The following is a 26477-nucleotide window of genomic DNA, read 5'->3' as shown; positions in this document are numbered from 1 at the left end:
ATGAAGAGTTGATTATATGTCGCAGACGCAATTAACAATACTAGTTAATGGATACTACTTTATGGCTGTACAAGTTAGTTGAGTTAACGTACACCTACTGAAGATATTTTTCCCATTGTTGAGTGTACAGGGTGAAGACTTACCGCTATGCCAAAGCCTGATAGGCAGATGATGACCATGCTGCACATGAACTGTGCCAGCGCCACGGGACTCAACACCTGCTGCAACACGTCGACGTACCTGTAGAATACACCAGTAATGGCACATAGTCATAAAATATTTATTTCGTAATTTGTGATGACTACTTAGCACTAAATGTCTTCTTACTTAAGGGTGAATTTACGTCTAATATTTCTTTATTCGTCATTTGGTTTTGCTGCTCTTGCAGCAGCTGTGTTTGAAGATTTGGTAAAATGCTGTAACAATGTTTCTTTATTACGAAGTCCTTTTCTGTTTACGTGCAATGACAAGTAAGCGTTTGCAACACACTAGTGTGATAAACCAGATATTAGACGGTTAGTTAGTTACTTAAAGTTGGTTGCATGTTCCATTGATCTATCGCACGGTACGGTAGCCATTATGATGCGGAACGTGTCAAGTGCACAAGAAATGCACGTGTGAAACAAGATTTTTATAATATAGAGTTAAAGATTAATATTCGTATTATTTACCCCATTCACTTAAATGGCACAAAATGCTTATACTATATTTATAGATTTATTTATTCCTATTCAAGAATTCATCTATGTTATAGAAGGAGTTGTCAATGAGATATGACTTCAATTTATTTTTGAAGCTATTACTGCTGTCTATCAGACATATTATTTCATATGGTAATTCGTCGAAAATTTTTATACCAGCATGTTTTACCCCTTTCTGTGCCAAAGATGGGTTGAGTAAAGGATAGTGTAACTCTTTCTTTTTTCTGGTATTATGATCATGAATGTTACTGTTGTTTTTAAAGTGGTCCATGTTGTAGAGAACAAATTTCATTAGTGGGCAAATGAACTGTGAGGCTGTTGTAAGAATTCCTAATCTTTGAAAAAGATGCCTACAAAATGTGCGACTATGAACCCCTCACATTATTCTAACCACTTTCTTTTGAACAGTGAATAATTTTTGTCTATATGTTGAGTTACCCCAAAATGTTGTACCGTATGACATCAAAGAGTGAAAGTGTGCAAAGTACTTTAGCTTAGTAGTTTCTATATCCTCAAATTTGGCAATTATTCTGATTGAAAAAGTTATGAACCTAGTAGCTTTAGAAGATCCAAAATAAGAATTTTCAAATTAAGATTCTCATTTATATGTACACCCAGAAACTTAGTATGCACCACCCAGTCTTCTGACTTCTGTTTATGTGTCATGTTTATAGAAGGAACTGCACATTGTGCAGCAGAAAACTGGATGTACTGTGTTTCTACAAAGTTTAGAGCAAGCCCATTTGCGGGAAAACCTAGTAATGACTTTTCCAAAGACGTTATTTGTATCATTTTGAGTTGGATTTTTTTTTACTGGATTAATAATGATGCTTGTATCATCAGCAAACAGTGTCAGTTCAGCTACCTGTTTCAGCTAGGAAGGGAGGTCGTTCACATTTAATTGTCATGGGAGAGTTTTTCGAATCGATTGCTTATAGCTTGTGTTACTTAACAGATTTATTAGGAAAATCAGCGACTTAGTATGGTAGAACTGCATACGGTAACGTGCTGAGAGAAAATAATTTGCATTGTAAGAAGTTAGCACGTATATGTAAAAATACTGCATGAGCTTAACTGCTAATATAGCATTCTGATTGTACCTGAACTATTACTCTATTTCTTACAGTGGGAAGAAAGTGGGTAGTGTATATTAAATTGGATAAAGGTAAATTATTGTTTCTGTAAGAATACAAGAATGTTAGATTAATATTTAAGAGTGAACAATACCGAAACAGAACAAAATAAAACATAATATTGAAGTAGACAAATAAAACTGGTATGAAGGTAGTGCAGACATTCAGAAGCAGCAGTTAAGTTAAATAATTCATGAAAAATCTAAATTAAAGTAACGGATGTCTGGGGATTCAGATTAGCCGAATAGTGCAATGGAATCAAACTCGTATCACTAACAACTTCTACGAAAACCAAATAAACTATAAATGACTCTCGCAAAAAATTATGATATGTGGTCTTGAACGATCTAATTGAAACTGTGGCCATTGTGTGTGTGTGCGTGTGTGTTTGTGTGTGTGTGTGTGTGTGTGTGTGTGTGTGTGTGAGGGCGACAGGGAGAGGGAGAGAAGGGGAGGGGGGAGGGAGAGGGAGGGGGAGAAGGAGGGGGAGCGGGGAGGGAGGGGGAGAGGGGGAAAACTGCAGACTGAATTGGGACACACTCAGCTGTAACAGATTTTAAATCACTTGAAGCGGCTGGAGGCCAGGGATACCTTAAATAATAAATAATAAATTACCGACATTAAAATATGGAATTTAATTATTTTGACAATCGGGATACACAGTTCCAGAGCACAGTGTTTACAGGAACTGGAAACAGGTATTGTATGGGAAGGGAAACAACAAAAGAAGCCCTACCCTATGATGTTCTTGTGGTGCTTTATGCAGGCCACGAGCTCATGGTACAGCTCCTGCTCGGAGCCCTGGCCACAGAGGGCTTTGTCCCGGTCACCGCCTCCTCCAAGGCGGCCCACGCACAGCTCCGCATCTGCCTGCGCCTCCGCGACGGCCGCCGCCGTCCCCACGCGCTCGGCCCGCCGGCCCAGCTGTTGCAGCGAGGCGCGTAGCACGTCTATCTGGCTGCAGATGTGGATGACGAGCGACATCAGGAACGTGTCGCACGCCAGGTGCGTCATGGTGAAGATGGCACCGCACAGCACTTGAAGGGTGAACGTGAACGCGTAGGCGGGACCAGACTGCACCTCCCACGGGTACAGTGCTATGATCGGGTACTGCGGCAGACGAAGCATTTTTTAATCACTGCATAAACCACATATTTAGAGACTTGTTGAGGAAATGCTGGAGGTTAAGTAAGAACGTTAGTGTTTCGGCACAGAATATTAAGAGATGGTAATTAGAAAAAAAATTTGTTAAGTCATTGACATCGCGTAAGACAAATTGTAATAATGCTTGAGACAGAGGAAGGCCATTACGTGCCAAGTGGATCAGGTAGACGACACTATCTGCTGAGTAAGTCCGCAGCTCGTGGTCGTGCGGTAGCGTTCTCGCTTCCCACGGCCGAGTTCCCGGGTTCGATTCCCGGCGGGGTCAGGGATTTTCTCTGCCTCGTGATGACTGGGTGTTGTGTGATGTCCTTAGGTTAGTTAGGTTTAGGTAGTTCTACGTTCTAGGGGACTGATGACCATAGCTGTTAAGTCCCATAGTGCTCAGAGCCATTTGAACCATATCTGCTGAGTAAGGAATAAACATTCAGTAAAGGACGGAAAACCAAAGGAAACGAACCAGCATATTCGTTACCTAGTCAGACACATTGCGAGAAACTGTATCTGTTTCATTACAGGACTTAGCGAGGTACCAACAGAACAGTTAACATCTTATTAAGGGAAAACAGTGGAATAAGGTAGACGCATTTGGTCATCACGAACAGACCTTTGCGTCATGGCTTCACGCTAGCTCCATTTAAATACGCCAGCTCTCCATCTTTGTCTTGAGTTGACATCGATGGCATTCACAGTAATAGCATTCGATTCCATGATTAGGATACTGTAGTGAGTCTATATGCTAGATGCTCCACCACAGCCTCTGAATAAACCGATGTACTCCACATGCTGGCCTTCACCGATTGTTGGACACTGGCTACCGCCCACTGATGGATAATCTTACTGTCTACCGACACCACCACATCACAGAATACAGCCAGCAACAGGTCCTCGTGGGATACGCATTTCTCTTCAACACTCAGGCGCCTTCGGATGCTGAAACCTGCAGGCGGTAGGGAGGAGATCAACCGGACACACGACTACCGATACCAGTTATATGGCGGATTGGTCATCAAGAGTCACCATAGAATCTGGCAAGAGACCAAGTATATCTCACAGCCCGCGCGAGAACCACTGCGCCCCAACAGCCGCTTCCCCAATCGTCGATAGCCGTCGCGCCGCTAGGGTCATCTCCGGGACGAGCAAATGCTGAGCTTCCTCTACGGACGTCAGCTAGAATCCAACACACAGCTGAATTACGAACAGCTCAGGCTGCTACTGAAGAAGGACGAGTTCTGAACGTTGTGAATAAATAACTAAGTTCTAGTAACATTTTACTTGCGTTGATCCTTCACAGGTCCCCAACAACTATCCTTAATTCACACAGAGGTGTCTCCGCTCGATCCTGTGTATCATCCACTGAGGGCCGGAGACACTCTCTCTCTCTCTCTCTCTCTCTCTCTCTCTCTCACACACACACACACACACACACACAGACACAGACACACATACACACACACACACACACACACACACACACATGTGGCACGATATATAACAGTGCGCCCACCGTTGGTTCTTGTCATTACTAAGCTATGTGCCTACTTATCTAATTAGGTACAATAACCTTCATTGCTCATGTACTAGGTGATTTGGTCAACGGAGTTGTCATAATCGCCTGTATTGTAGCTTCGGTGACTTTAACCTTCTTGCTCTGATGTGGCAGTTGTGATATTTGTTTGTATGTTTCTTGCGTCTCATGTCAGGAATATTTTGGCTTTCTTTTATGTATTTGTGTGCAGTGCCTTTGTGGTCCATTTCTTTCCACGCTCTTTCGTCCCTTATCATGTTGTAAAGCCATCGAATGTGTCTTCTAGTAGGCCGGCCAATGTGAGAAGCGTGCAGTGAATTACGACGTGCTCTGTCGAACTTCTCTCCCCACAAGTACAATCTTGTGGTATAATTGCGTTGGTTCAGGATTGTGTCCAGACAGAAAGTGGTCCATGCTTCTGCTTCGGTCGGTGAGGTATAAACTCTCTGGCCTTTATCGCTGCTACCCCATTCCTATTGCTAGCTAGCCAACCGCCAGCTCCGTAAGTGGCGTTTGTCTCAACATATCTTCCCCTGTTGTAGTTATGGTGCTCAATATTCCCATCCTAAGCGAATACTCTGCGACGCCATATCTGATGGTGCAGTCTATCGGATAGATACCCAAAACTATTCACAGGTGTGGTCATAAAATTCCTCGAGAGCCTGAGTGGCATTCTTCCTTGCCTTGACTGCTGCTCTATTAGTAGCAAAATTCAGGCAGTGCGAACATGCGCTGGCCGGAAAGCAGTGATACAGACGTAGTGTGACGTGTGATAATGTAAAGTGTTCATCATTTGCGACGGTTGTTTGTCTAATAGTCGTTAGGCGTTTTTCGAAACTATTTGTTTATGGTTACGTAAGATTAGTCGTTTCTCAGTGTATGCGCCAAGGTATCGTGTTGTTGTATTGTATGTTACGAAAATAGTGTCTGCGTTAATCATGGGGCTCCTTGGAATTTTTTCCTTTTTTTCATTGTGTAGACTCTTTTATTGGCAGCTATGTCCAATTCATTGGTTTTACACCAACTGTTCATCTGTTTTATCACTTTGTTTCATTTACTTTCTGGGTGTTCCCTCGAGTCACCCGCTGCTATCGTCTGTAAATAGTCGGTATAAGCAACGATTCCATTGCTATGTTCGAGTCTATCAATTGTAGTAGAAGTCTGAAAGCAAAAACCCCAAAAATTACCACACATATAAAGCTCTGTGGGCATCCCTTAATTTTCTTTACAACTTTGCCATTCCCCACATAACGCTGTGCCATTCTCTCTTTACAATAGTGAAGGAGACATAGAAACGCCGAAGTTGCCTCGAATTCAGTTGGGCGTGCGGAAACCGCAGGCTAGCTTTGATTGTCAGCTTCAAATGCGATATTAATTTGGTTTGCGACAAAGTATTTATGTACCCAGTTTTGAACTAAATGAAGAGAACGCATGATTGTATCATCTACCGACCTCATTATTTTAATTTTTTTTTGTTTTACTAAAAGCTAAACTTATGTTTAACAACGTCCCTGTGTCTCTTGGGTGCCTATAGACAACTGCACAGGAGAGCCTCTTGGACATTGGCTAGTACATTCAGTATATATAATTTTCTATATGACATTTGGTGTGAAGGGTCCTTACCTGTCTGTTTCCGTGTTATCAGTTTTCCACATCGCAGGTATTTTACCAAACAGCAAGTTCAGACCTGTATCCTATAGAACCCCATGGACATGTTTTGGAAAGCCGACTTCGTGCCAGGCCTCACCGACCGACATCGATACCTCTCCTCAGTGCAGCACTCCGTGAAGAATGGGCTGCCATTCCCCAAGAAAACTTCCAGCACCTGACTGAACGTTTGCCTGCGGGAGCGGAAGCTGTCATCACGGTCAACACCATATTGAATTCCAGCATTACCGATGGAGGGCGCAACGAAATTGTAAATCATTTTCAGCCAGGTGTCCGGATACTTTTGATCACATAGTGTATGTTTCAGTATTGCCTCTCTGTCCCATCCTACCTTTGCCTTTTGGTATTGCTTTCGATCCTTCTAGTCACTTTTCGTAATTTTGTTAGCTCATGGTTGATGTTATGTGGGACATCGCTACCGCATCGGCCTGTGCTTTTTGAATTAGCTCTATGGTCTGGCTGATTTCAGTCAGTGCTTCCTTGTGTGGTCTGAAACGGGGCGTCTTCTATCGGCCTCTTTAGTCGTGCCCAGTCGGTCATCATCAGATACAGTCTGTTATTCTGTCTGTTAACTGCAGTCTCTGTATGCATGGTGTTGTAGGCACCCTGAGTAAGCCCTTCCAATATTGTACAATTTTCTATCGATCTCGACTCACTGTAATTGACCACTGTTGTGCTCCTTCTGTGGCCTACTCCGTTCAGTAATATGAGGGAGGATGAGACTCTTTGCTTAATACTGCGTAGGTTTGATTCGTTTATGATGGCATTTGTAATTTGTCCCCTTACGTCAGTTGTTATAGCATGCCACGGCGAGGAGGGTGCGTTTATGTCTGCGCAGGTAATTCATAGCCCGTTAGCAGTGGAGCCTCGTTTTATCTGAGCATAAAGCCCTATTTCATGGCTGTGTTGGGCATGAAGTGTTACTACCACCCATGTCTCGGTTCTTAACATCAGTTTCTACTGTCACAAAGCGACTAGTGGTCATTGTGTAATGGATGTCACATTTATGTCACAGTTGCCATGGTTGGTGACCTTCTGACATCACTCTGTCGTGGGAGGGAGAAAGAGGTCAGTTTCCCCTATGTTGTGTAGGGCTGGTACTGAACAAGCTCTGCCTAAATCTGTGCTTCAAAGCATGCTCCTCACTACATTCAGTTGTGGAATATAGATGTACGTCTACTTCATAACAATTCACAATTAAGTGCCTGACGGTTCTACGCAGCAATTTTAAGCTACTTCTCTACTGTTCCGCTCACGAACTGCGCGAGGGGAGAAAACCAACACTTAAATCTTTCCATGCGAGCTTCGATTTCTCTTATTTCATCATGATAACCATATCTCCCTATGTAGGTGGGTGCCAACAAAATATTTTCACGCTGTGAGGAGAAAGTTGGTGATCTGAATTTCATGAGAATATCCTGCCGCAGCAGAAAACGCGTTTGTTTAAATGACTGCGGCCTCAATTCATGCATCATATCCTTTACACTCTCTCCCTTGTTTCGTGAAACTGCAAAAGAAGCTGTCTTTCGTTGAAGTTTTTCGATGACATCTGCCTATCACATCTGCTTCGGATCCTATACCACACAGCAATACTCCAGAAGAGGGAGACCAAGCGTAGTGTAAGTAGTCTCTTTAGTAGACTTGTTACATTTTCTGTTATGCCAATAAAACGCAGTCTATGCTTTGCTTTTTCCACAACACTATCTATGTGATCGCTTCAATTTAAGTTATTCGTAACTGTAATCCCTAAGTACTCAAATGAATTTAGAGACTTTAGATTTATATGATTTATCGTGCAACTGAAATTTAGCTGATTCCTTTTAGTGCTCAAGTGGATGACTTCACACTTTTTATTTCCTGAAAAGGAAATTGACTGATAAGATTGCAAATAACTAAGTCGTCAAAAGACCATTGTAAAAGCAAGAGTTTCGTAGTTTTGACATGTATTGAGACATAAGGGGCTCCTAAAATTCTCAGGAGAGACATATGACCATCTATACTATTATAAAGACAACTCGTTGTTTAACGTTGTTATCAAAAATAACGAAAAGTACTTGACCGATTGACCTCCTATATTACACGATACTGCCATGTACCTACATTTGAATAAACATAGGCTATAATTTTTTAATATGTAATATAAATGTACAAATAATTTATAATAGGGAAACGTTGCTGCCACAATCTTCAAAAGGTCTTGAGCGATTTACTTCAAGTTTTTGCAGGGTGCTCTATTATAATTGATAAAGATTTAGGCAATATATTTTCAAAACAACAATATTCAAGTTTTCTATTAAAACCTACTGCGGAAAGTTACTGTGATATGAAAATGTGCGGGTTCGTTTCATTTCTCGCAGCCAGTTTGAACTAAAATAGCAGAGCATTTAAACCACTAAACAAATTGTTTGTTCCATACATATTCTTTCTCATTACATACTTTTAATCGTTTACACGAAACGCTTTTCGGAGAAAAGAGGGAAGCTGTATTTATGCCTTATTGGTATATTATTAGAATACTGCCACAGAATCTGAATTTTCAACAAGAGCAAACAAGGCTCAAGGTCAGAGAGGGGCAGTAGTTGGAAAGGGGGGGGGAGAAACTGGACATAGAGAATCGGCTGGCGGATATGAAGAGAGAGGATGGAAGGAGGAGATCGACAGAGAGGGTGGGTAGGAAAACATGTAAAGAGACACGGAGCAGGATGAGGTGGACATAGAGGGACAGTGGACACAGGGAGAGAGAAGGAGATATGGACGTACATATTTAGCAATTTTGAAGGATTACGGAGTTCGATAGTGGGAATATAAGTGCAGGAACACCTTTACTGAAAACCATAAATCAAACTGTAACATACACTGAAGCGCCAAAGAAACTTGTAAAGGCATGTGTATTCCAATACAGAGATATGTAAACAGGCAGAATGCGCTGCTGCTGTCGGTAATGCCTATATAAGACAACAAGTGTCTGGCGCTGTCGTTAGGTCGGTTACTGCAGTTTATTAAGATTTAAGTGAGTTTTAACGTTGTGTTATAGTCGGCGCGCGAACGATGGGACACAGCATCTACGAGGTATCGATGAAGTGGTGATTTTCCCGGACGATCGTTTCACGAGTGTACCGTGAATATCAGGAATCCTGTAAAACCAAAAATCTCTGAAATTACTGCGGCGGGAAAAAGATCCTACAAGAACGGGACCAACGACGACTGAAGAGAATAGTTGAACGTGACAGAAGAGCAACCCTTCCGCAACTTGCTGCAGATATCAGTGCTTGGCCATCAACAAGTGTTCGCGTGCGAACCATTTAACGAAACATCATTGATGTGGACTGTCCGCCCGATAGCTGAGTGGTCATCGTGACGGATTGACATCCTACGGGCCCGATTTCGATTCCCGGGTGGGTCGGGGATCTTCTCTGCTCAGGGACTGGGTGCTATGTTGTCTTCATCATCTTTTCATCCCTATCCAGCGCGCAGGTTGCCCAATGTGGTGTCGATTGTAATAAGACTTGCACCAAGGCGGCCGGAGCTGCCCGTAAGGAGACTTCCGGCCAATGACGCCAAGCGCTCATGTCCATTTTTCCATCGATACGTGCTGTCGAAGTCGAGGGCCCACTCGTGTACCCTTGATGGCAGGATGACACAAGGCTTTCGGCCTCGCCTGGCCCCGTCGACACCGACATTGGACTGTTGATGACTGGAAACATGTTGTCTAGTCGGACGAGTCTCATTTCAAATTATATCGAGTGGATGGACGTGTACGGGTCTGGGGACAACCTCATGAGTCCATGGACCATGCGTGTCAGCTGGTGACTGTTGAAGCTGGTGGAGGCCCTGTAATGGCGTGGGGCGTCACAGTTGGAGTGATATGGAACCCCTGACATGTCTAGATACGACTCTGACAGGTGACACGTACGTTAGCATCCTGTCTGATCACCTGCATCCATTCATGTCCAACGTGCGTCCCGACGGACGTGGGCAATTCCAGCAAGACGATGCGACGCCCCATACCTCCTGAACTGCTACACAGTGGTTCCATAAACACTATTCTGAGTTTAAACATTCCGCTGCTCACCAGAGGCCCCAGACATTAACATTATTGATCATTTCTGCGATGCCTTGCAACGTGATGTTTAGAAGACATCTCCTCCTCCTCTTACGGATTTTTGGAAAGCTCTGCAGGATTCATCGTGACAGTTCCACTCAGCACTACTTGAGACATTATGCGAGTCCATGCCACGTCGTGTTGCAGTACCTCTGCTTGCCCGCGGGGACCGTCCACGATATTGGGCAGCTGTACCAGTTTCTTTGGCTCTTCATTGTATGTAAGCTACAGCTCCTACACGGAAACGAAACATTGTGCAGAAAGACGCGAAGAGAGAAGTTCTGCTGTCAACCAATCCTAGGAGTAAGAAAGAATAAAAAGATCCCTGTGTACATTCTAAATAAGGAGAAAGAAAAGTCAGCCTGGAGCTTCCTGGCATATTAAAACTGTGTGCCGGAGCGAGACTCGAACTCGGGGGTTTTGCCTTTCGCGGGCGAGTGATCTAGCAACTCTCGGTCCGGCACACACTTTTAATCTGCTGGAAGTTTCATATTAGCGCACACTCCGCTGCATAGTGAAAATCTCATTCTAAAAGTCAGCCAATTTACAATGATTCAGTAGAGAGCTGTCACCGGCTTTATACATCTATTAATAAGTGATATGGCTAATGCTACGTAGCTGTGGAGACATGATATCAACCTACATGCATACTTCACATGCGCATTTGGTGGAATTCGGAAATGACCCTCCCGAGCCCGACGAAAATCCATTGGAAAAGTACATCGGAGAAGGCACCTGTAAAAGTAGATTTTTCTGATGTATTAAATATTCGTTTCCTTGCCTGTGAGAATATGGCGTCGCTATTATTGTACCGTCGTTCCGGCGACTGCTGCATGAAGTTGAGGAGCGGCAGAGAGTCCCAGATGAAGGCCACAATAGCGTAGTCGACGCAGAGCACCAGAGTGAGCAGGCGTGCGTGCCTCGCAGCTCCGGAGTAGATGCGCTCCTCCCATTCGTTCTGTCAACACAAAGAGTTGTTTTTGTCATATGAAAACAGTTACGTACATTTTTCTTCAATTCAAAGCGATATTTTAGCACCTAGTTGGCAAAATTGGAACAAATTTTTTTTCAGCGTAAATGGTTCAAATGGTTCAAATGGCTCTGAGTACTATGGGACTTACATCTTAGGTCATCAGTCCCCTAGAACTTAGAACTACTTAAACCTAACTAACCTAAGGACATCACACACATCCATGCCCGAGGCAGGATCCGAACCCGCGACCGTAGCAGTCCCTGCGTAAATGGTTTCCGTACTAACGCACAAGAATATCTACGGTATTTCGCTGCCACACAATAATTACATACACACTGGTTACCCGCCAGTAGTCGCACGATAATTATTACCACCCTGTGTACGGTACTAGTCACTCCCTGAAGGCATAGAAGAGGACTTAGGGGCGGCATACGTAGATAAGAAAGGAAAGAAACTCGACCTGCTTGAGGAACTTGAAACAGCATCCACCGGGCTAAGTTTGATAATGTATTTAGTATGCAAACCGACGAAAACTGTACTGCCTTCTTCAATGGCTTTTTAGATCTTTTTTAAGGTTGTCACTACGATGAAGTGAACGATTTGGCATGGAACACCATTGATATGGTAGGAGATTTGGAATGTTGTGGAACTGCTGACGGTTCAGTGCTGTCTGTACGGCTCTGCACACATGTTTACGAAACAGTGGTGCATGGAGAGACAGCTGATGCGCCTGGTGTTCAAATGTTCAAATGTATGTGAATTTCTAAGGCACCAAACTACTGAGGTTATCGGTCCCTAGACTTATACTCTACCTAAACTAACTTATTCTAAGAACAACACACACACACCCATGCCCGAGGGAGGACCCGAACCTCCGGCGGGAGGGGCCGCGCATTCCGTGATTTGACGCCCTAGACCACGCGGCCACTCCGGGCTGCTGCGGCTGGTGTCTACCGCCTTACGGATGAAACGATTTTCTGGACACATGGATAAGCGGAGCACAGTACCTGATATTGCCATTTTCATATTTTGACCTTGAGAGTTTTTGAAGTGCGGTACATGTAGCATTGACTTTGACAGACGAATGATGTGACCTTGACCCCTGAAACTCGTTACTGTGGATTATCTTCCCGTTATCAGTGGTTGTAGTCTAAAATATTTGATTATTTATATTTATTTACTTACGTAACCTTATATGATTAGGGCCGTCAGGCCATCTCTTACATCGGATCAGGGTTTCACATGTACAGTACCTATTTTTCATCGTAGTTCTCTAAAAAAATGACAATTTTGCTATTACAAATATTATTAAATGATTTGAATGTCTGAAGTGGCAGTATCAGTATATAATACTGACTATGAACTAGTAAGGTTAAGAAAACGGCAAGGGCTAAAAATGATAGGAAATGAGGATGATCGGGTTGGAAAAAGGGATGTACAAGAGTAATGAGTTCGTACAATGGTAACCGTTATTATTGCTTTCGTAGATATGTCATTAACTATCTTCTGAAGCTGGAGGTGATATTCAATTCTCTAATATAATATCGAAGATTGTTCCTGAGTCGCGTTCCTTCAACTGAGAATGACTTCTAGAAAGACGATGGACGATGGAATGGGACAGAAAGGATTTTGATCTGATGGGATAGGGTGTTTCTGCCATTTCATTCAGACTAGAGCGTCAAAGACAAGAACAGATATGATGGAGCGTATTCATCGATAAGAAAGTAGAGAAAGCAGAGGGTATGGAAATCTCTGCGCTTGTATGCACACAGCTAGGATTGCAGTGCTTGTGATGGTGAAATATGATCAAATAATCGAACATCACAGTCAGAAGGATCACAGGCATTCATAACCAGTTCCAACCTCCGTCAGATTCCCTGCGAAAGGCCTTGTACGATATCACTGCTGTAATCAGTAACTGGAAGGTTAAGTGTTTGTACTGGTCTCCTTTTCACTTCAAGAGGATAGAGCTTTTTATACTTGTGTAGGTCGTGGAGGGATGCTAATGGCTTCTTGAACATTGCAGTTTCGTGCTCAGTCCAATTTATAATTTCATCTATTATGACTCTCAGCTCTTTCCTGAAAGGGAGAAGTGGGTGTGTGTTTCCATTTTAGAGTTAAGTACGGTAGAGATTCCAGATATTTGGGGTTATTGAACGTAGAATCACCAGCCACTAACTCAAAGTTTTTGAATACGTTTAGTTTGAGCCCTCTGTCATGCGCCCATTTTGATAATGCACACAGCTCGGCACTGATGTTCTTCATTACTGTCCTCGGGTTTACTGGTTTTGCACTTAGGTACAACTGGAGGTCATCAGCAAACCTGTTGATACGGGTGACACATCTTTTATGTACAATGAAAAAAGTATAGGTCCTAGCAGCTAACCCTGGGGGACACCTGATACCTCCTGGGTCCATTGAGACTTTATGCCGGAGTGCTGGCGATGTGTCAGATGTGAGCGAAGCCATTGTATTGCACTTGGCGGGAAATTTAGGAAGCTAAGTTTCGCAATCATGTGTCTAAGTCGACGGCAGTGTCGAACGCTTTGCTGTAGTCTATGAAGGACATGATAGTTGCCTCTTGTTCATCCATAGCAAACTTTGAGTTATCTGTTAGCCTCATTAAGGCAGATGTTTTGCTCTGATGTTTACGGAATCATGACTGCATGACTGATATTCGTCCAGTAGGTTGTTTGCAGTCAGGCAGTTTGTTAGCTGGTCATGGAATATGTTCAAAGCCTTAGACAGCGCAGGGAGAATGCCAATAGGTCGGTAATCGGAGGGCGCTGTGGCTGCGTCCTAATTAGGTAGTAGCTTAGCTATTTCTTTTTTCCAGGCCTCAGAAAAACACTTCTCGTTAAGAAGTAGACGAAGACGTTTGTTATAGAAGTCAGTGGTGGGTCAGTAATACGCTTCATCATTTGGATGCTGATCTGATATACATGACAGCTTTTTGACGGTGTTAAAAGTCATACACATAAGATGGAAATTTTTGTGGCTACAGATATTTACCCCCATGAAGTAATCAGAGTATCTGTCCCATATGTGATTAAACTGTAATTGTAGGGAATTTGAAGTATCGTTTCAGTTGTACAGCTGGGACAATGGGACCTGCTGCAGCTTTTACTTTACCTATACCAAGACCACGCAGGTTTTCCGTAGGACTGCTTGTCGGTTAATGTTTGGGCCTTCCTGTGTCTTACATTTTACACAGATTTATCAATTCTGTTCCGCTTCTCCTTGTACTTATATGATTTTCACGTGCGGGGAGTAATTTGTATGCCCAATGTGTAGTGTCTGAGATTCATGAGCTGTTTTAGATCTTCATTTAGTCGAGGTGCACGTTTCCTTTGACGTTGAGTAAGATGGCACTGCCTGGCATAGATAAATTATTTTATTTGAATTTTTATTGTTAAAACAGTCGCAGTTTCCTTAAAGAAACAGTCCAACATATGGTTGAGTAGGTTTGTTAGGAAATCTATGTACAGTTTCGTTTGTGTCCGAAACTGGAATAGAAGATATTCTCCAAACTATTTTTTCCGTCTCAGTTGCAAGACCAGATAAACTGCTATGTTTGCTGTCTTGGTATGAAGTCTTTTGTGATTCATTTGTGGGTCATTCTAGAGATTACGTCACGAAAATTATTTCATGGACGCAAAGGCCGGGTGCAGATACTAGAGAGATACGAATTACTCTGTTTGGGGATTTGTTACAAATATATCTATGACAGTGTGACTAGTGTTCATATGATGGATAGGAGCACGCTGAAGTTGACATCTGTTTGAAGAAGAAAGCATCCGCCTGAATTTCGCACTAGACTGCTTATTGTACAGAAAATTTTACGATTGCAATAGCTACGTCCAGTGCTTAAAATGGAAAGTGTTAGAAAGTAAAACTAAATAAGTGCATTGGTTAAGCACAGTACTTCGCAGAAGTAGCCTGCAGCGTCCTGCCTCTTGATTTAAGCTTTAGTCTTTCCACATACCTGGAAGCTGTACTTCAAGACGGGGTTTATAGAACAAGGTATCTGAGTGAATGGATGTGTGAATGGATGATTGAAAGAATTGCGCCTAGAACCTCGAAACTCAGTTTCATACATCTCGTATTCCGTCCGCCCCTGGTAGCTGAGTGATCAGCGCGACGGAATGCCGTACCTAACGGTTCAAAATGGCTCTGAGCACTATGGGACTCAATTGCTGAGGTCATTAGTCCCCTAGAACTTAGAACTAGCTAAACCTAACTAACCTAAGGACATCACAAACATCCATGCCCGAGGCAGGAGTCGAACCTGCGACCGTAGCGGCATACCTAACGGCCCGGGTTCGATTCCCCGCTGGGTCGGAGATTTTCTCAGTTCAGCGACTGGGTGTTGTGTTGTCCGTATCATAATCATTTCATCCCCATCGACACGCTAGTCATCGAAGTGGCTTCAACTTGAAAGACATGCACCAGGCGAACGGTCTACCCGAAGGGAGGCCCTAGCCACACGGCATCTCGTAATCCGTGGCTAACAGCACGAGGCACTGTGGATGCAAACCCGTATTTTTCGTAAGAGATGCAAGTAAGAGGTCCGATCGTCTGCCTGCGTAGTTGGGTGGTTACGTGCTTTCCTCCCATGCAGCCAGCCCTGGTAAGATTCCTTGCCGTGTTGGGGATTTTCTCCGCTCGTGGACTGGGTGTTGCGTTGTCATCATTATAACTTCATCCTCATCAACTACACGCAAGTAACCCGATGTGGCATCAACTGAAATAAGACTTGCACTCGGCGGCCGAACTTCCCCGGACGGAGCCTCCCGACCAAGAATGCCATACGCTCGTTTCCATTTCCAGAGGCCTGATCGACAGTTAACACTGCACATTATCGAAAAAATTAAAACAATTTGTATGATTGCTGTCTAATATCGCATTTGCAGTTACTCGTGAAACATCGAGACGCTTTCACTGGGAAGATAGATTTGCGGCGCTGGTCAATCTTACTTTATGACGAAAAGACATGCTCTCCGCAGACTAATAAAAGTAATACTGCTAACGTCCGGGAACGTCTCACATAACTAACTAACTTCTGGCAGTGACCACTAAGTCACTTTTATAATGGAAGCAGTGCAGCTAAACGCCCATACAGATAAAAAAACAAAATGCATATTAAGAGCAGACTTGCAAAACTACAGTGTCTCTCTCCAGAAAGGATTGACGAAACACACACTAATTATTAAACGAAAAATGCTTGTCTCTAACATATATGGATCTTATCGCTAATGGTTCTTCCCATACAAAGAGTCTTACTCATCTGACCATCACACATACGACAAAGTCCACTTCGAATCAAAGAAATCCCCAACCGCTTCACACATTACTCATGAATACAAAGAATTTTACGGCTATACTTAATCCTAATACTTGAGCTCCGTACTATTATTTAGAACTATGCAACTTATTCGTACAATGAGTTCCCTTATTCAGATGAGCTCTTTAACATCTGCTGCGGCATTTTACGTTAGCACTGTTCTAACCTACCAGAGAGTCCACAAACGTTTTGGTTCTCCGTCGAGGTTATACGCTGCTGCCATCGCCGTCATTGCGCAACTGATTGTTTCTCAGTACAACTAAAAACCAGCCGAAGTGGCAAATTACGCTTCTTTTATTCGCTCCATGACTAATTTCGATTATTTGACGTTGGTCGTCTATAGCCATCGTCTGTACTCCCACCGCAAAACTAAATAATATTGGAAAATTCGACATAAGTCGCTCGTCACTGGCTTTTATTTCATGTGGAACACCTAGTTTCAATTTTGCTGTAATGAACACGTATTCTACCTGTCGTCGGATGGTAGAATACACTGAATCAACGAAGTCCTATTTCAGAAGATTCAGTGTATATTTTCATTTAATATCTCCCAGTAAAAGATAATTGGTAAACCAAGCTTTCAAACGGATACAAACTGGATATTTATTCAAGAAAACTTGAATTTATATTTCAGAGTATCCTCTCTTTGGTTTCCCGTTCCTTCGTTATATCTTTAGTTGTATGCAAACGTTTCCAGCAGCGTTGACACGGACAATTTTTCATACAGTATAGGGCCGTTTGTAACTACATAGGTAAAGATAAAACAACGGCAATATGTAACGGGACAGGAGATAATTCCAGCACAGTATGTCACCTCTGCTGTTGCCTACACTGTTTTATCAGACAAGCTTGCTGAACAGTCTCCTTTTTAAAACAAGTACTCTTGTTAAATAGCGTGATATGGGATATTTGCTGTTTTGGGAAGACGTAGCCCCACCAGGAGGTCTGCATTTGCGTCTATACTCTGGAACTTTTGTGGCGTTCAGTAATTCTGGTACAGCTGACTTTCCGCTCTCCCCTGTTTCATTAGCAAATTGCCCATACGAAGAATACCTCGGTAAAGCTCCGTATTCTAGAACGTCTTTCATATCCTGATAGTGCTCATTTGGCTAGAAGTATGTGTAACGCAGTAACGCGTAGCCTGACTCTTCTTAGGCCGTCCGTCCTCGAAATTTCTGCAGTTAACAACCACATGACCCTTAATGTCTCACTTGCAGCGTCTTCCACCGGAATTTTTTGAGCATAATCTTAAAGCTACCGCACGTATAGGATCCCGTACGGAATAACGCCGTTCTTCTACTGCCTATCAATCCTGCTTGGTAAGGAACACAGACCAGTGAACAATAATTAAGACAGTCGCCAAATTGTCTTTCGTAAACCACATTTTTCGTGCATAAGCTACAACTCTCCCTCAATGAGTCTCACTCTACCATCTGCAATTTCTGCTATTCGTTTTACCATTCCACCTAGGGTCCCTCCAGATGGGGATGAAATGATGATGATAAGGACAACACAACACACAGTCCCTGAGCGGAGAAAATCGCTGACTCAGCCGGGAATCGAACGCGGGCCGTTAGATATGACAGTCCGTCGCGCTGACCACTAAGCTACCAGGGGCGGACAGTGAGGAATTGCATCCCATGTTGTCTGATACCCAAAGGACACGGTAGGAGCGGCTTTGTCTGCGGCACTCATGGACGGAAAATGCAAGCTGATTTTCGCCAGATCTCTGACTTTTATAAAGATTAATTTTCGTTCTCCAAAAACGACCAAATGCGTGAGCGTTAATGATGGCCGGAATTCTACGACATTTGGTCATCAGCGATATAGGCTCCTAAATATGTGCATGTATCTAACAACTGTGCCAGAAAACGGGCTTGATATTCCATGCTTTTACCATCACTTGATTTTTCGTTGCTCTAGCGACCTACGATAACTACTGCTGGATGTGGAGTGAGTTGTTTCGCGCATTCTCTGAGGATCCTCACAGCTATCGCTTCCGATTCAGCTGCCTTTCCATTGTGGGAGTGTTTTCGTTGCGTTTCTGTTCTATGTTTGCTTGTCCAATTATTTACCGTTTCGGCCTTGGTGCGAAGACTTAATGGAGGAAACGTTTTAACGTCTATGAAAGGAAACTTACCGAGTGCCCTCTCCGATTTCCTTCATGTGAGTGGGACACTGGATGGACGTACAAACTTAAAACACTGCGCAGCAAATAGATCAGGAAATACGGCGTCATAAACATTGAGCTGCGCGAAATGAAACTGCAGGGCGAAATTCCCTAGACACACTGGTGAAACATTTGTGCAACGTCGGACAGATGTTACCCGAAAGAAAGCGACAATGAACAATACTGTTTCTCGCTTATTTTTGAATCTGTTGTTCGGGTTTCTTGCCTCAGCTGTTGTTTTACCCTTCCTAGTACCAAAGGAGACAATATGATCCCATAACCGTACTGGAAAATTGTATTTCCTTTCTCTTCAAAGCTATATATATATATATATATATATATATATATATATATATATATATATATATATATACATGCCGGACGCGGTGGTCTAGCGGTTCTGGCGCTGCAGTCCGGAACCGCGGGACTGCTACGGTCGCAGTTTCGAATCCTGCCTCAGGCATGGGTGTGTGTGATGTCCTTAGGTTAGTTAGGTTTAAGTAGTTCTAAGTTCTAGGGGACTTATGACCTAAGATGTTGAGTCCCATAGTGCTCGGAGCCATATATATATATATATATATATACATATATATATATATATATATATATATATATATATGGTGAGTCACCTAACGTTACCGCTGGATATATTTCGTAAACCACATCAAATACTGACGAACCGATTCCACCTGACCGAGCGTGAGGAGAGGGGCTAGTGTAATTGTTTAATACAAACCGTACAAAAATGCACGGAAGTATGTTTTTTAAAACAAACCTACGTTTTTATAAATGGAATCTCGTTAGTTTTGTTAGCATATCTGAACATATAAACAAATACGTAATCAGTGCCGTTTGTTGCATTGTGAGATGTTAACTACATCCGGAGATATTGTAACCTAAAGCCGACGCTTGAAACCTCCAACGTTCAGTTGCGTGTTGTAACAAACACGGGCCACGGTCGGCGAGCAGCATCTGCAGGGACATGTTTACGATGATGACCGTGTTTACGAGTGTGGCTGTAGTGCACTGTTGTGGTTTGGTCGAGCTGTCGCAGTGTCCGCATGTAACACTTGCTGCTATTGTTACTCTGCATTCGTCTTCGCACGCAGACCAACTGTAGTACACCGTGTTACCAGACGTCTGTGATATTGTAGTGTTGTAGGAACTATGACCATGGTGTATTCGAACTCGGAAAAAGGCGGAGATGATACTCATATATGGCGAGTGTCGACGAAATGCAGCTGAAGCCTGCAGGGTGTATGCAGAACGGTACCCGGACAGAGAGCATCGAACGTGCCGCACATTGGAAAACATCTACCGCCAACTGTATGCAATAGCTATGGTCGTAGTACGCAAACGGGTCCGTAACAGGCCCGCCACAGGAGAAGCGGGTGCAGTTGGGGTGTTAGCTGCTGTTGCCATGAACCCACACATGAGTACACGGGACATTGCGAGAGCCGGTGGACTGAGTCAAAGAAGTGTCATGCGCATACTGCTTCGTCACCGCTTTCACCCATTTGATGTGTCGCTACTTCAGCAATTACATGGTGATGACCTTACTCATCGAGTGCAATTCTGTCAATGGGCATTAACAGAGAATGCGTTGCAGTTCTACCTGGTTACCGACGAAGCGGGTTTCACAAACCACGGGGCAGTGAATCTACGGAACATGCATTACTGGTCCGTGGACAATCCTCACTGGCTCAGAAAGCTAGAGCGACAGCGACCGTGGACTGTTAATGTATGGTGCGGAATCATTGGCGACCACCTCATTGGTCCTCACTTCATTGCAGGGGCCCAAACAGCTGAAACATACATCACGTTTCTACAGAATGATTTGCCAACGTTGCTCGAAAATGTCTCACTGGAAACACGTCGACGTATGTGGTATCAGCTTGATGGTGCACCTGCACATTCCGCAATTAACACTAGGCTGACCCTTGACAGGATGTTTGATGGGCGTTTCATAGGACGTGGAGGACGCATAAATTAGCCAGCCCGTTCTCCTGATCTTACACCTCTGGACTTCTTTCTGTGGGGTACGTTAAAGGAGAATGTGTACCGTGATGTGCTTACAACCCCAGAAGATATGAAACAACGTATTGTGGCAGCCTGCGGCGACATTACACCAGATGTACTGCGGCGTGTACGACATTCATTACGCCAGAGATTGCAATTGTGTGCAGCAAATGATGGACACCACATTGAACATCTGTTGGCCTGACATGTCGGGACACACTCTATTCCACTCCGTAATTGAAAACGGAAACCACGTGTGTACGTGTACCTCACCCCTCATGGTAATGTACATGTGCGTCAGTGAAGAGGACCAATAAAAAGGTGTTAGCATGTAGACGTAATGTGCTGTTTCAGTCTCTTCTGTACCTAAGGTCCATCACCGTTCCCTTTGGGTCCCTACGTAATTCGGTGCTCTCCGATACACACGATCGAACAGCGGAGGAGTGGTAGTCAAACGTCAACTTTAGGTTACAATATCTCCGGATGTAATTAACATTTTACAATGCAACAAACGGCACTGATTACGTATTTGTTTATATGTTCAGATGTGCTAACAAAACTAACGGGGTTCCATTTAAAAAAACGTATGTTTGTGTTAAGAAACATACTTCCGTGCATTTTTTTATGGTTTGTATTAACCAATTACACTAGCCCCTCTTCTCACGTTCGGTCTGTGGAATCGATTCGTCAGTATTTGATGTGGTTTACGAAATATATCCAGCGGTAATGTTAGGTGACTCACCCTATATATATATATATATATATATATATATATATATATATATATATATATATATATATATATTGTGTGTGCCCTCATCTCTCTGACTCCAATTTATCCAATAGTGTTTCGTTCAGTTTCGTATGTACAACACATCAACATATATTTCTGGCTTGTTGCACTGAGTACCACTGGAGTCAGTGTAATCCCAATCTAAATTTCTTTTTGTTTCTTGTATATACAATATTTGTTAAAATAGACTGATGGCTATTACTTTCAACGAATATGTTTTTATGTTAGCTGATTAAAATACTGGCATTATATACCGAGAAAATTACTTGGGATTTATATCACCCCAGTCGTATTCAGTGAAACAAAAAAAAAAATTCTGGGAACAGGAAGGGTTGAATGCACATTACTCGACAGAAGTAAAACTATCTGAATAGCCAATGTTTTCCCGACACGTAATTACAGGAACTTTCTCCTAGTGTTGACTAATACTACCTCTTATACGAATACGTACACTGTTTTTAAAACTTACTGTTGCAATATGTTGAGAGGCAGCACTCTACCAACGGGAGAGAAAATGTAACCTCATATTTTATGTGGGTGCTGTACCTGAGGCACGGAAGTGTTCTGAAGTGTGTGCATGAGCTGTATGATGGGCCGACGCAGGGAGACCAAGGAGGAGGCCTTGCAGAGGGCGACGGCCACCAGCAGGATGATGCAGGCGTTGATGGTGGTGTGGCTGAGCTCGCCACCCCAGTACTGGCGCAGCGCCGCCAGCTCGCTGGTAACCATGGCGGCGAGGCTGCCCTGCTGCAGCAGCGCGTTCGGCCACAGGGACGGCCGCCACGGGCTGCCCCGTTCCTCGGGCCACAGGCCCACGCAGCGCAGCAGCCGGCGGTTCAGGCCGAACTGCACGAGAGACCGCTTCTCTTGCAGTGCCATCTGTGCGACAGGAATATACAGGTCACCAACCAATAATTCAGAGGCCATGAACCGAATCAGTTCCATTTCATCGATGTGGCAGTTGGTCCCATCATTTTAGGACGTATACAAGGTGGTCCATTGATCGTGACCGGGCCAAATATCTTACGAAATAAGCGTCAAAAGAAAAAACTATAAAGCACGAAACGTGTCTAGCTTGAAGGGGGAAACCAGATGGCGCTATGGTTGCCCCGCTAGATAGCGCTGCCATAGGTCAAACGGATATCAACTGCGTTTTTTTAAAAAAGGAACCCCCAGTTTTATTACATATTCGTGTAGTACGTAAAGAAATATGAATAATTTAGTAGGACCACTTTTTTCGCTTTGTGATAGATTTCGCTGTAATAGTCACAGACGTACAAGTGCGTGGTATCACGTAACAATCCGCGAGTGCGAACGGTATTTGCTTTGTGATACATTACCCGTGTTAAAATGGACCGTTTACCAATTGCGGAAAAAGGTCGATATCGCGTTGATGCATGGCTATTGTGATCAAAATGCCCAACGGGCGTGTGCTATGTACGCTGCTCGGTATCCTGGATGACATCATCCAAGTTTCCGGATCGTTCGCCAGGTAGTTACGTTATTTAAGGAAACAGGAACTGTTCAGCCACATGTGAAACGTCAACCACGACCTGCAACAAATGATGATGCCCAAGTAGGTGTTTTAGCTGCTGGTGCGGCTAATCCGCACATCAGTAGCAGACAAATTGCGCGAGAATCGGGAATCTCAAAAACGTCGGTAGTGAGAATGCTAGATGCACATAGATTGCACCCGTACCATATTTCTATGCCCCAGGAATTGCATGGCGACGACTTTGAACGTCGTGTACAATTCTTCCACTGGGCACAAGAGAAATTACGGGACGACGACAGAATTTTTGCACGCGTTCTATTTACCGACTAAGCGTCATTCACCAACAGCGGTTGTGATCTTGGCTAAAAAAATTTTCTTCTCATAAAAATAAAATAATGGTGGGAAAGTCAAATATGGCAGAAAATCATAAGTTAAAAAAATCTAAGACGGTTGAACTAGTTACATTGCGCTAAGTAAGAAATCCAAGGTGGAGGACAGCATATATAACGTCAAACCCCAAGATGACCGACTTGGGAATAAGAGTGTTGCCGAATGACGTCATAAACCCTCATACCGATCCAAGATTGTGGAACAGGGAGTTCAGGAACAGCCCTATGGCGTGAGAACCTGAAATGGCGGTCCTGGATAGGCAGGTCGAAATCCAAGATGGCTTACCTGAGGATGTGGACATAGTTTTGAGACTGTATGTGTCAGCGACACGAGCTTGGTTGCTACGTCAGGCATCCACGATACAGTAGCCTGAGGATAGGCTGTATGATCGCCGGATAGCCCTTTATAAGTACTAAATCCAAGATTGCTATTCAGTATTCCCTGATATCACAGGCCACTTGTGCTATATTTAAAATTGTGGTAGCCTATTTCTCCTAATTATAGACGATTTCCCGATCCCCTCAATGTCACAGTTCACTTATGCAACTAGCATGATTATATAATATTTGCCCTTGCAAATACTAATAGTGAAAGCTTATTTGCCCATAGTTTAAAGCTGCATACTATTCAAATATTTATTGTAAGGTTGGATGGGAACAATTGCATATTTATGTAAAGAAATCTCGTGTTGCGAAGTTCTCTTTAGCACTGCCGCCTCAGGGGTCATACATCGAAACATGTGTGCACCAAATCCAGACACCTATGCCATGTGGATTCACCAACGAGACAAGGTACCGCAGGGCAGGTAATGGCAACCAGCCAACAGCCACCTCACGATGGTGGGTCGGGGATAAGTAATTCTGCTGAACTCTCTGGCCGTAAGTGTAGGAAATGCTTGGCATTTATACTTGAAGCAAACACCACTTATAATGAAGTGCAAATGCACGTGTTCTTATAGAAAAGCTGCGTCCATTGCAGCTGCGTCCATTGGAGTTGTGTCTGCCCATTGTTTGTGGTACAACAGTTCTTTCAACGACATGCGCTATGCACATCTGTCTAATCATTGTGTGGTATAGCAATCTCATGTTTCAACCAATTGTTTGACAGGGTACATATGAAAAGGAAAATGCGTAGCTCCATTTTAATAAAGTGGAATTACTAGTTCCACTATATTTTTCAAAGTAGATAACACATTTTAGTTTGGCTATAATAGTTGGAAGTGTTCATACACTGTATATTTCAGAGAGTATGCTTCTGAATAAATGTGTCCCACAAATTGGAACAGCTCAGGCATTTCAGATAATAATATTTATTCATAGTAAACGAAGTAATGAACTTTGTACAATATTTACAAAACTAGATTAACTGTATACAAGAAATCCATAAGTATGTAATATGCCTCGCAGGTTGGAACAATTTCATATGCATTGAAATGCCTCCATATTTTTAACAGCATCATAGCACAGTTTACCGAGTCAAATGGTTAACATTGACACGCTTAAATGGTTTCAACGACCTTTTAAAGCCTAACATACACTTAAACGACATATAGCATTGTCAAACGACTGACGTTATAACACATGATTTATATACTTTCCGTTCGCCGTTGAGATATACACAAGAAAACAGATATGACCTTGTTTCGTATGGCGAGCAACAGTGAAATCTAGTCACTCACACATATATTGTGTAAATAGTATACTCTGTTCAGTCACATAAATATGACAGTCTGTCAAATGCCTGAATAATTACCTCTTGCAATGCTTACCTGCTGTAAGACATGAAGGAAGAGAGTCACTGAGGTTCTGGAAGTTACTGACAGAGGTGTGGAGCCACACCGATTACAGTGCCATGGACAGTGGTGCTACATTTCTCTGTTCAATTCATGGCGCGAACAGCCCGATCGTGGTGGCCATACAGATTCTCGATCGGGGTTAAATCCGGAAAGTTTGGTGGCAATGGGAGTATAGTAACTTTATCCTGGTATTGTGAGCGGTCACTTACTCAACACTTGCACGTCTGTTCACCCACACATATCTCTGCAGCCGTCACTCCCCCCCCCCCCCCCCCCCCGCCACCACCCCCCACACCCCCTGCCATCAATGGCCCATGTTGCAACACAGTTGTTTCAGCGCCGGTTTTGGATAGTGCCATTTTGTCATGCATTGCGCACTTTATCCATGGCAACACATGTATAGCTTACAGACCTTGACGTTTACAAATACTTCCACCCTTGGCCTGAAAACCAATGACTGTGTCCTTTTTGACATTAGACAAGTCATTCCATTTCCACATTATGACAACTTCTTCACTGTTTTCTGCAGCCCCTGGTATGTTTTATATATTCAGCACTGCTAGTGCTGCCACCCACTGCCTGAGAGTGGTTATTACACATTGGCAGATAACATAGGACGTGGTCACACATATGTGAGTGGACAAATTGTAATCTATTGTGCACACACAGTATGCAGTAACACAAGTAGTTTGCCCATTACCTTGCTAAAATAATATGATCCTTCACACACACACACACACACACACACACACACACACACACACACCTGCACTTCTATACAAATGCAATCAGATGTGGGTCACGCTTTTCCACATAGATACACACATTTTTGCTAAATGTACAACACATATGTACATCATCACTTAAGTAAATAGCATACAATGAGGTTCCTATCACGTCAGCACAAGTGACCCACTTATTATCGTGATGTGACATGTACCATATGGTCTCACAAGTGTAAGGTATCTTGGTGCATGATATGCAGAAGAAGTGTGGCACTCATAGTGGCACTGTGCTGGCAGTTCTACAACTTGTGTCAAGGTGCTAGCTCCCTGATGCTACAGAGGCCAATAAGTAGCTTTGTATACTATCTCCATCATCATTCAGCAGTTGTAAATCTAAAATTATTTGAGAGGAAATGAAAAAATACACACACACACACACACACACACACACACACACACACACCTGGACTTACATCTAAC

The 26477-nt window shown here is 43.3% G+C and overlaps 1 protein-coding gene across 1 annotated transcript in view; it reads right to left on the bottom strand.

Moving 5' to 3' along the window:
* LOC124616230 (putative odorant receptor 92a) overlaps positions 1 to 22471 on the bottom strand; it is a 199428-nt gene extending 176957 nt beyond the window's left edge. Inside the window, exons 1-5 of the mRNA XM_047144532.1 lie at positions 22139 to 22471; positions 11075 to 11251; positions 2738 to 2944; positions 2571 to 2704; positions 144 to 240 (exon numbers count right to left, since the gene is read on the bottom strand). Coding sequence (XP_047000488.1) covers positions 144 to 240; positions 2571 to 2704; positions 2738 to 2944; positions 11075 to 11251; positions 22139 to 22471 — 948 coding nt within the window. The remainder of the gene's footprint in view (positions 1 to 143; positions 241 to 2570; positions 2705 to 2737; positions 2945 to 11074; positions 11252 to 22138) is intronic.
* Between the last annotated feature and the right edge of the window lie 4006 nt (positions 22472 to 26477).

Source organism: Schistocerca americana, chromosome 5 (genome assembly GCF_021461395.2).
Source record: "Schistocerca americana isolate TAMUIC-IGC-003095 chromosome 5, iqSchAmer2.1, whole genome shotgun sequence".
In the NCBI taxonomy this organism is placed as follows: domain Eukaryota; kingdom Metazoa; phylum Arthropoda; class Insecta; order Orthoptera; family Acrididae; genus Schistocerca; species Schistocerca americana.
This window is presented reverse-complemented; position numbering and strand designations above follow the sequence as displayed.